Raw genomic sequence first — 12,265 nt, forward strand, 5'->3', positions numbered from 1 at the left:
ATGTTTTTCTCTGCAATCTGACCGATTACCAGAGGGCAACTTTTGTTGCTTGTGTGTGTGTGTCGGTGTGTGTGTGTGTGTGTGTGTGTGTGTGTGTCGATGTGTGTGTGTGTGTGTGTGTGTGCAGCACTCTCCTAGTCTCCCCTCCCCTGGTTTAGGCCTTCTCATTCAGTGCAGAAAGATGGTGTGTATTGGTGAATGAAGTGTGTGTTAGAGTCTGCCTGTGTGCACTTACTCTGCTGCAGTGTGTTGTCATGTGATCAAGAAAGCCATCACGAGGCACTAACGCTGCTCAACCCCCCTCCCACCACCACCCCCCTGTGCTCACTTCTCTTTCCCTGTCTTTGATCATTTTTCCTCTCTTTACCTTTTTTTGGCTTTATTCTTACCCCCCATTTTTTCTCGTTGTCCTTGGCTTCTGTTTTTTTCTGTTTTGCATCTCAACATCCCTTCTCCTTGTCCTGCACTGACTTAATCCTCCCTACTCCTGGTCTTATGTCCATTTTGCATTTTTATGCCTGCGGTGCTGTCTCCCTAACACCACACATTCTGTCTCATGCTACTGTTTCTCCCCCCTGAATGTTACATTTCATTTCTTTTCTCAACTCTCCCCATCTTCTCTTGATGCCTTTTCTATCTGCCTTCTCATTTTCACCTTTGTTTTCCACCCCTCCTCTTTCCATCCTTCCATCCTCTCTCGCTTCTTTCTTCTTTTATCATCTTGTACCAACTTCTCATATTTGTTTTGACCTGTTCTAATCACCCTTTCTTTCTTTTGCACTACTTTCCCATCTCTTTCTGGCAACATATCCTCCCTTATTGCCTTTTCTTTTTTCCCCTTCACTCCCCTCTTCCTTTCCTCTCCACTTTCATCATTTTCTCATCAAACACCATTTTTTGCCACCTTCATCTTCTTCTCTTTTGCCTATCTTGTCCACTTTCTTCCCCCTTCTATTTCATTGTTATCCTCCCACCTATAACCTCTGTTTCTTCGGGCTTGCACCAACCTTTACCTTCCTGTTAATTTCTGCCACTCGCTCTGCTCCTTGTCTGCCCATGTTCCTTCGTCAGACTCCAAACAGAATGGGGATGCAGCAGCCAACGCAGCCGCCTTGGCCAATGAGGACTGCCCCACCATTGACCAGGTTCTTGGGGATGAGCGTAGCCCAGCAACTGGAGGTCTTGGCTCCACCACCAGCCGTGAACGCTACCCGCACGACCGGGCCTGCTTCCTCCTGAGCACTGGGGAGTTCCAGCGCACGACGGACGGAAACGTTCGTAAAGGTAGGAGGGTTGAGGGAAGGAGGTGGAGGGCTGGGGGTGGAGGAAGAGAGGTATTGGGGGGAGGGCAGTACTTGAGCAACAGCAGTGGGCTGTCACTTGATGCATGGTCATGAGTGATTAGTGTGACATGGTGTGTTGTGTGCAAAAACATCATGAAGCAGTACATCATTAAGCACACGTTTCAAACAAAAACATAAGCAGTCTCATGCATCATACAAGAGCTGACAAGAAAAGCCATTTAAAAAAAAATGTTTCTGCATGTGTTGATAACACATAACACCCTCCTGCACCAATTCACAGACTTAGAAAAAAGATAAATGCAAAGATTAAGGACTGTGAAGACTTTGTGAACAATGAAACATACGTTTTTTTTTGTATTTATGATAAAAGAACTCACAAGAAGCTTTGGTCACAAGTGTTAGATTAGATTAGATTAGATTAGATTAGATTAGATTAGATTAGATTAGATTAGATTAGATTAGATTAGATTAGATTAGATTAGATTAGTAAATCTTTATTGTCCCGGGTGGGCAATTAGACTTACAACAGCAGTCAGTAACCAAAGTTATACCAAAAACAGTGACTTAAATTATGTAGATATAAATAATAAATGTCAAGGTGAGTTATCAGGTAGAGGTAAGACTTGGCAGCACACTGAGACACGCACGTTTCTTTCTCACACCACTCCATTACTCTAACTGAGTGTTCCCATAAATGTTGCACATGTCCATCACTCTTTTGCCACACAAAAAATATATCAATGACCACCAACTGGTATTGATATATCAGCTACAGCTGTGTTGTAGGGTCTCCTTCACCCATCTATCCTGCATCTTTGCTGCAGAGGTACTGCAGAGGCTGCTGCTGCAGCAGCACTGCCATCTGAGCTCATGTTAAAGCAACTGAGTCTACTTCTCTGAAAACAAAGGTATTCAGTCGGGTTTCTCTATAAGCCACAGTCAAAGATTTTTTTTTATTTTTTTTTTTAATGATTTGCTTAATAATAGAGTTAAGGTGAATCAGCAATAACTCATCAAGTCTTAATGCATGATAGCATCTGTCTTCTGTTTTGGCTTCATTGTGTGGTTGTGTTCACCGTTTGTGTAAACCTGTCTCCAAGCAGTTTAATTTCCGATCCCTTCTTCATTGTGATTTCACTGAAACCTGCTGTTGTTTATTTAATGCAGTATTTACAGATTACAGAGGACAATGGTTTCATTCTATTGTTTTGTACTTTCAACAAATCCTATGGAAAGAAATTGCATACCCAACAATAACATCTTGTAGTTACATGAATTATAATTTCTCCTTATGAATGTGGTATACACTGATCAATCACACCATAATGACCATAAGACAGACAGAAAGGGCCATGATTTTGAAGCGATGCTTCGAAAGCAGGAGAAATTGGTGAGGTTAGGGAGTGAGTGACTTTGATAAGAGCTAGGTTATGACAGGGCAAGAAATTCTAACAATGGGTCAGAGCATCTCCAAAACTGCAGTTTTTTATGCTGCTCCTGGTCTGAACTAGCACTTACCAGAAGCAGTCCAAAAAAAAACTGATGACAGGGTTATTGGTGGTAAAGGCTCACTGATGTATTCTGGAAGTAAAACATTGCTTTAGACCAGTCAGGGTGCCCATGCTGGCCCTATCACCTTTGTAAGTGCCAACAAGTGAGAATCAGAACCACAGAGCACCAGGAGAAGGTGACCCAGTGGAATAGGACTAGCACTAATGGTTATTTTGGATGTCCACTAGTCTATCAGTGTTTTTTTGTTTTTTTTTTGTTTGTTTTTTCGATTAATCAATTAATAACAATTATTTGGTGTTTCAACCAAATTTAGCCTCCATTTTAGCAGGGGCTGAAGAGTGCACACCTTTAAAATCTGACCTGTGTTACTCCTCTGACATTATATCTCCTTTCTTTAAATGTCAAATATTCAAACAGATGACTCAGCAAATTATATGATAAATAATAAGACTTAAAATAGTATTGTACCAACAAGAATTTGTTATTGTGGTCACACAGATTAACGTTTAACACCAACATAAGTTAATCAAATATTGTTGGTTGTTTAGGTTCTCGCCTCTGATTGGTCAGCCCTGTGTCACGTGAGCAGGTAACATGAAAACTAAGTTTTTGCTCACAGTGTTGGTTGGAGGGACTTATTAGCGACTTTGGTCTTTTTTTCTAATGTTTAGTTGCTTATTGGCTTTGCTCTTCGTATGTTCCAGCCTGACACCCAGCTCTCCATGACAACACATTAAGTTTCGTTTCTTTACATGCGCCACTTTCACTTCGCTCATGCGCACTCTGCCCCTTCTCCCTGCTGAGTGTTATCAGTGTAGTGTGAGCATGACTCAGCTCCATTGGACAAATATCCCTGCTTTTAGAAAGTTTGGAAAGTTTCTTAAATATCCCAGCATCATTGTGTTGTGTGCTATGAAAGTGTTAACTGTAGAGAAAAAAATGGCAAAGGATGTTCCTGCATAAGGAAAATGAATTTACAGCTTTTAACATCTGATTTAGTAGAAGAAAACAATGCACAGAGCCATGTCCTCGGTCATCATCAGACATCGTTACTATTGAGTTGTGTCCTTCTCTTTTTTCATAACCTCACTCATTAACTTGTCTCATTTCCCTTCTTAGTTACATCCCCTTATCCTATGTTTCTCTGCATGTTTGCTTTATCCATCTCTGAAAATCCACCCCTCCTGAATGTCCGGTTTCACCTCCCTATTTTATCTCCTTTTACATGATTTCTGTATTCACCATCTTGTTTATTTTTCATTAACCTTCTTTTGAACCACCCTGCCAGATGCCAACATGACCCAGTTGCACCCAAATCATTCATTTTGTTTTCAAATCCCTGTTTTGTCGCCTGTAACACTCCATACACATCTCTATAACCCTCGACACACCATTTCCTCTGATTCACACTCCTCTGCACACTCCAAAATACTTAGCAAAGCAGATGGCTGAAAGTCAGCAGTGTCACTTCCTTCCTAAAGGAGGAGTGGTCAAGGCCAAAGGGGCCCCTCTGGTACAGCAGGGATTCCCAGATCAAACCTTAGAGACACGAAGGTCAAATATCCAGCAAACAAAATGACGCTTCACATCTTCATTGTAAACAATTCAACCCCAGAGAAATATTGGATTAGAGTTAATTAGATAAGACTGCACAAAAAATATTCTATAACTGAAATTTAACATGACAGACTTTATAAAAGAAGATTAGATAAAAAATTTTTTTACAGTAGAATAGACTAGAAATGTAAACGTAATGTCTTATATAGTAAAACTCCTGAATCACAGTCTCCAAATATGACCCTCAGATCACAAAAACAAACTGAGCATGATTCAAATGACATACTGTAAATCGTTAATGTGAGCACATTTTACATACACACGTAGCTGAATGCAATAAGGTGCATGCAGGGTACTTGTGTGGTTACTTCATCATGTGGTTAACAATCATGGTACATGGTGGGGCATGTCCGGAGGCTGTGTGTGCGTATATATGTGTGTGTGTGTGTTTGTAATGCCCCTACACAACACTCAATTTAATTAGTGTCATAAAGGATTTCTTTGTTGGACACAATTTTTAATCTTTGGTGTTTATACAGCTATCATGCTACAACCAAAAACAGCTAGTAAAGAAACTTTTTCTTTTCTTTTTTTTTTCTACATTGCTGTAGTATAAGAGTTTTTATCCTAATAAGGTAACATAAGGTACGCAAAAACATATAAATAAAAGCAGGTTAGCTCCTCTGAATGTCTTTCATTTTAGCCTGTATCTCGCGGCTCAAATAAAAAATACTTTGTAAATCAGATTTTACCATTTGTAATAGACATTTTAAGAAAGTGAGGTGATTTTGAGGTTTGGCAATTTTGCTATGGATAGAAATACCGTAAAATACCAAATGAACGCCAAGTTCCAATTAATCGCCGGGTTCCAAACAAACCCAGAGTGTAGCAGCACGTTTAGAAAAATAGACGCCCGTTCCAAATAGACGCCCGTTCCAAATAAACGCCGCAGGTATGGTAAGTTATTTGGTGCAGCCTACGAGCCACGGTCCATTTCTTTTGTTCTTTTTTTCATTCCGCAGTCATAGTTACAGAACACCCATGCAAAAGCTGAGCTCACAATTGACAGTTGACTCTTGAAAACTGATTTTTGTAAAAGAAATATAATCAGACTGTACCTTGTTAGTAGTGGTGCCACGGATCATCATTGATCCGTGATCCGTTAGGATCGGCGTAATTGGTTCGGCACACGTGTGACCCTACAGCAGTGATTTTTGTGCAGCGGAAGCCCAGAGCACTCGCACCAAACACCCCCTCCCTGCTCGACTGCTCGTCTGCTGGTTGTGGCCCCGTCTGAGTGCAGATTCAGACGGGGCCATATTTTACTTGACCCAAAACACAAATAAACAGACTCCCAACCAAAAAATCTGATATCGGTTTGCATTCACACTTTATTTAGAGAATTTTCAGCACGTTACCTTCACACAAAAACACTGCTAAATAAGGCTCTGGTTCTCATCGCGGCGTAAAACGGCACTATCTCCACTGCAGAGCCACAGCTGGCTACGAGGCACTCGCCGCTTAGAGTATCAGTCCGCGCGTGGCGTGCCAGATATAAACAAACGCAGGTAGTCTGCCAGGACGAATTATGCAAAAACAACGTAAAGATGAGGAGGCTTTGAAGAGTCAAAGAAGAAGACGTCACCACTTCCGCTAAATGTTATTTGCTGGGAAAGGAATTAAACCCCTGTCCCAAATAGTCGCCCGGTCCCAAATAAACGCCTGGTCTGCTCAGTGATTGAAACAAATAAACGCCCCGGCTACTATTTGGTATTTTACGGTAATCATACTTTTGTACTATGTGCATGTGTCATAGTTTAACAAAGTTTCAGGTAAAACGATATATAATGTGTAAAAAGAAATAAATAAATAAAACATGTCTTTTCAAGCTAATTTTCCTTACACCCCCCCCCCCCCCAAAAAAAAATCATCTCCTCTATTCCTCTACACCTTGATTTCACACTGTATTTCAATGGGAACACATACAGCAATTGCAGAAGCAAACTTTAACAGTTTCTTTTTTAATAGATCATCAAGTTTTATGACATTTTCTACAGAAATGCAGAAGAGAAAGGCAAATACCTGCGAAAAGAAGAAGCCCATATATGCCTGCAGACACCAACACTACTGCTTCTTGTGCACATAAACACAGTATGAGTTTAAATGTGTGTGTGTGTGTGTGTGTGTGTGTGTGTGTGTGTGTGTGTGTGTGTGTGTGTGTGTGTGTGTGTGTGTGTGTGTGTGTGTGTGTGCTAGTGTGTGTGTATGTGAGAGACTAAATGCATGCTTATAGGCTTGTAAGCCTCATTGTATGAGATCTGTGTATCTTCAATGTCAGCCTGTGTGATTAGAATGGAAGGTTAAAGGTTAAGTGTGTGGGTTTATGTCTGGATGTGTGTTGTTATTTTCTTGTGTTACTGTCTCTTTCTCCAGGTTTGTCAGGTCATGCGTTTGTATTTTCGCTCTTTTTTGTCTGTGTCACACTGTCCATCTGTCTGTGTGTCTGTCTGTGTGTCTGTCTGTCTGTCTGTCTGTCTGTCTGTCTGTCTGTCTATCTGTCTTTTTCTCTATTTTTCTTTGTTTCTTTCTGTATATCTGTCCTCTGTCTATGTGTGTCTGTATTTTGTGTGTGCAGCTGTCTTCCCGTCCTCCTGCTCCTCCTCTTCCTCTTCCTTCTCTTCCTCTCACCCAGTCTCTTCTCACTCTGGTACTTTCAGATAGGGGACACCACTAATTAAACGCTCACCCCTTCCCAAATCAGGCCACCCACTCCTTTTGGAGACCAAACAGCCTAACTGCTGTTTGGGGAGATGGTGCCAGGTCCTTCCATAATTGAATGATCAAACTGTTTCCAAACACTGTTTTTAAGGTGCAATCTTTTCAGAAATATATTGGTCGTTAAACAAATTTTTTTGCTCTTTTGCACCCAAATTCTGAGCAAGTTTCTCAAATGGTTAAAACTGCATAATGTTTAATGGGGAACCACTGCCAGAGTAGAAGTGGCTTCTGCACATTGGCTGGATCGTTGACCTGCCATTAAGAGTGAGAGCTGGTTTGTTGGTTAGTTGGATGGTCTCCTCTGTCCTTTCCTCTGGAACTGAGCTCAGGTCAGTTTTTGCAGTGTGGTCCACAGAGAGTGCTGTAATAATTTCTTTTTTTCTCTCCTTTTTATATATATATATATAGTTTTACAGGTCTGACTCAAATGTGAAAAAAACTTTTCTTTTGTAGCACAGCTACTTCTGACTCTCTCTCAGGCTGCACTGGAACACTGACTACAGTAGTGGATTTATAGGTTTACTGGCTGATACTTTGATATTGTTTTTAAGTTAAAAAACAAACAAGATCCAAAAGCAAGACAAGCAGAGAGGGAGACAGACACAACACCATAGCTTTAATCCTATAAAGAAAAAGAAAAAAAATGTAATGCCACAACGAGGTAAGTATGAGAAGGGCTGTAGGGATGCACATAGTGGTGGCACTGTTAGCTGTGCTATGATGGTTTCTCAGGCTTTTCCCTCTCTACCCCTAAAAATTTGAATCCACCTAGAATATTATTTAATGATCAGCTCTTGAAGTCGTTGTTCTGTGTTTCATTTAAGTTAATTTGTGACTGGACCAGAGTTTTCTGAAGATCTATCAAAAATTTTAACAGGGATGCAAGGCCATAGCTTTGGACGTGCCACCACGGCTCACACCCTCTTTCCTTCCTCCCTCCCCTCACACTGACACTTAAACAAAAGGTACTTGGCTGGAATTCTTTAGTTCCTGCTGTAACTGAACCAGATCTATGGTTGTGATTGTGATGGGTGGGAAGAATGAAACTTTTCAGCTTTTCAGAGGCATAAAGGACAGCATCGCATTATAGCACTTTTTTTATCTGCTTATTCCTGGCTCTCAAGCCTTTATACATGCGAGCTCAAGGGCAGGGGTGCATGCAAGCTACCAATGCTAGTTCAGAGAGACTGAACTAAGGCAGCCCAAAGGGGGAAGTGCTGAAGCAAAATCCATATCAATGTTGAACTCTCCAATATTTACCTCTGCATTGTCCCTGCCCGGGGGATCCCTGTTGGCTTCTAGCCTGGTCTTGGTCCTATGACATGAAATGGCTTGACTGTTTCACTGATTATCTATCTATCTATCTATCTATCTATCTATCTATCTATCTATCTATCTATCTATCTATCTATCTATCTGGTATGTTTTTGTTCATCTTTTGCATTTTCTTATGTTTATATGATGACTTGATCTTCTTACTCTAACTTTCCCATCCTCTCTCTTCCCTCTCTCTGTCACACGTTTGCATTGTCTCTTTACTTTTTCTCATTGCTCTACTCTAATCTTATCTCCTCACCTTTGCTACTACAGTGGCAGTGGACAAAGGAACTCATGGACTTGGTGTATCCAAGCATTTGGGGTCGAGACTTAGCTTTGATATGAGGCAGGAGGACAAAATGGGATGATTCAAATTCTGTCTAATGGCAAACAAAGGGCAAAATCTAGAGAAAGAAAGAAAGAAAGAAAGAAAGAAAGAAAGAAAGAAAGAAAGAAAAAAAGAACACATACTGACTGAAGAATTTATAATCAGCCTTTATACTCTATGGTAAAGGCTTAGTTTTAATTTTTATTTATCGGTTTAAAACTCCACAAAATACTGAGTAACCCCCCCCCCCCACACACACACACACACACACACACACACACACACACACACACACACACACGCACGCACACACACACACACACACACACACACACACACACAATCTGTAAAAAAAAAAAAAATACTGTACCATACTGTTTTCATATATATATATATATATATATATATATATATATATATATATATATATATATATATATATATATATATATATATATATATATATATATATATATATATATATATGAAAACAGTATGGGGAAAACATAACAAATGGTAAAACTGAAGAAGGTATTGTTTTCATTATTGTTTTCATTGACAATGAAAGCTGTAATTCTGTTTGGATCTTTGGTTTTGGATGCTTGACAATTTGCGATTTCCCTCGATTAATTTGTAAAAACTGTAGGCAGACTAGCATTTGGACTCTTCTGCCACAAAGCCAAAGCCCCGCTGTTGCAATATGGAAAAGATGTTGCTTGGCATTGTATTGGTGCAAGCACTGTCTGGAAAGTAGCTTTTGTTTGTGTAACTTGTATGAATTGTCCAGCATTGATGACGTGCGCCCCAAACCTGTGTCATGAGCATGTGCATCTCCATCCCTTCAGAGGAAAAAAATCTTTTGAACTGTGCTCTGAAAATAAGCTGTGTGCTCCCTCTGCTTTCAGTGTGGAGAATGTGCCGTCTGTGCTTTCACAAAAGGATGTCACATTTTGATTCAGTTCATTGGATAGTTTTCTACTTTGCCCCTGTCCATCCTCAACGGGATCAGGCCCAAAGCAGGTCCCAGGGTTTCTTGATCATATTTATACATGCTTTCCTGAGCAGATTTAACCTGCTCTTGTAGATGCATCATTGACAAGGCTTTCAAGGAGCCCTATACTGTTTGTCAGCCCTTTAGATGATCCACTGGGGTCTTGCTAACGTCTCATATGAACATTAAACATCTTAAATTGAGCCACTCAGGCAACTGAAATGGATTTTTTTTAAGTGATAATGATGACCTAAACAACAATTGTCCACTGTTAATAAATAAAACAGATATTGAATGTTAAAAAAATTCAATTAGAAGCTGGATTAATAAATAAATACATAAAGAGAAATAAAGAACACAACAAAGCAGTTTGTATTTTGAGTTCATCAAGAACACAAACCAACACCAAAATAATACTTACATATTTAATAGTGTCACACTTATCAACATTACACTAGTATATTTAACATCACAGTCACAGTGTGCCCTCAAAATGTCTCCTTCCTTGCATTTTACCAGCAACGTTATCAATGATGTTCTTATACGACAGCTGCTTGCCCATCATGGTTTGGTGCTGATCATGGCAAGACCAGTGAGGCAATCCTGTCTAATGGCTGACCTAAGGTAGGTCTTGATGAGCTTCAGCCTTAAGAAACTCCTCTCTGCTGAGGCCACAGTCACAGGCAGAATGCAGGTGATTCCCAGGGCCAATTCACAAATGGGGATAGAGTTCCTCCAAATGATTTTGTGGATTAAAGTATGAAACTCTGGAGCACTTATGTTATCAAAAGGCAAGGTGAGCAGGATTTTATTCTAATCTTCACAGTCAGCTTTTCTCCATCTATGTACCTTCCATCTCCGGAGCTTAATGTCCTGCAGAGCTTGTCACACTGGTTGGGCTCCAAAAATAAGGGGCTGACCATGTCTGCAGTTGAAGATGGCCCTGCTACTTCCTGGTCAGGCAGCGGTCCTGAAGAATATGAAGTTCCTGGAGCTTTCTGGTCATGACATTCTGAAGACCCCTCTGTTCAATGCCTCCGAAATATCTTAGATATTGAAATGTAAAGTCTCCCTTTAAATCATTTACCCAATGACAAATCGGTCAGTTTTGAGAAGTTCCTGCATTGATTTACATATTGTACTTAAAGTAATAAAACAAAGATAATCCACTGTCAGTATAGTCCAGAACATTTGTATGCATACATACCTGAGTCACATATATTTTAATTAATAATCAGTATTTTTTTTAAAGCAGTAGCATACTTCTTAATACAGTCCAGTAAAATAGTGGGAAAAAAATAATCATAAGTAATTTTAAAGTAATATTAAGTAGAAAGTACCCAATAGACAACTTTCACTGGATGATGGCATGGCAAGCACCTGCACAACAACAACACACCTTCCCTCCCTTATCTGGTGTTACTTATTTCAGTCAGTCAGGCAGGACAGTGAAGCTTTATGAGCATACAAATCCTAGCTAGCTAACTTTACTCGAGGCTAGAGTTAGCTAACAGGACAAGTAGTAAACAAACATGCAAAAACCCTGAGTTGCACCTCCCCCACAAAAACTCTAGCCACAGATTATAACTGCAGCTTATTTTATTTGTATCCTACAATTATTTTTTAAGTACATAAGGAAAATGATAAACACATGAAATAGCGGCAGATAAAGACAGGTCATTTTAATTTGTGACTCTTCAGGTGAGGCTGAGACATCCGGTTTTGGTGGTCTTGTAATTTGGTCATGCTCAAAGCAGTGTCATGTCTTCCAAATCTTCTAAAGGTGTGATCAAATAGTTATTGGTCCAGGTTTCTGCTCCGTCTCTAAGTCTACTTCACTAAATAAATTGTGCTAAATTTTCTCTACCAAGTCCTGCAGCTCTGTGCAGTATGGTCCACTTTTGTGTAGCACCATAGGATTTTGAGATGAGCTGACAGCAGTAGGTGGGAGGCCTTGGTGCGTATATATTTATTGGTCCCAAAATCATTGGAAGGATATATGAATCATTTTATTGATGAGAAGGTTGATAAAAAGCTTCAGTTACAGACTAAAGGTCCCAGAGCAAACCTGATAAACAGCATCTGGTTAGCATCAGCATCTCAGACAACAAGATAAGCCATGTTTCCACCAAGCAGACCATTTAGATTCGTCGGTATGGCGCGCATTTTGTGGCGTTTCCACTGACTTATCTGGGGACAGATCCCCTAAAACCAAGACGAGCCGCCCTACTTTTTTGGGACCCTTCCGTATGGATGCCAGACTGAACCGATCTGCTCTCGGAAGGTGGAGCAACACAATGCAGACTGTTGATTGGTCAAAAGAATCGTCACTTACCCCGACAACAGCTGCATTTCTCCTAGCGGCACACAGACTTCTCTGAAACAAAGCTGATTGCACTTTGTCACAAAGAGCTACATGCCAATCACAGAGAGAACGAAATGCTGCATGTATTCCATCTGTGCTCTTTGTTTACTGTG

At 40.3% G+C, this 12,265-nt stretch overlaps 1 protein-coding gene across 5 annotated transcripts in view; it reads left to right on the forward strand.

Moving 5' to 3' along the window:
- LOC141810055 (voltage-gated potassium channel KCNC1-like) overlaps positions 1-12,265 on the forward strand; it is a 107,523-nt gene that overhangs the window by 67,353 nt on the left and 27,905 nt on the right. For 3 of the 5 annotated variants that reach the window (XR_012600042.1, XM_074697370.1, XM_074697372.1), the window contains exon 4: positions 1,072-1,284. Coding sequence is in view for 4 of the 5 variants with exons in the window: in XM_074697370.1 (XP_074553471.1) it covers positions 1,072-1,284 (213 nt within the window). In the remaining variant the exon portion in view is untranslated. Of the gene's footprint in view, positions 1-1,071; positions 1,285-7,008; positions 7,081-12,265 lie in introns of all 5 variants that reach the window. The other 2 variants (XM_074697368.1, XM_074697371.1) reach the window with 1 other exon arrangement.

The sequence above is a fragment of the Halichoeres trimaculatus genome, unplaced genomic scaffold, assembly GCF_033239565.1.
Source record: "Halichoeres trimaculatus isolate MK-OKI-2021-1 unplaced genomic scaffold, fHalTri1.1 fHalTri1_scaffold_20, whole genome shotgun sequence".
Classification (NCBI taxonomy): domain Eukaryota; kingdom Metazoa; phylum Chordata; class Actinopteri; order Labriformes; family Labridae; genus Halichoeres; species Halichoeres trimaculatus.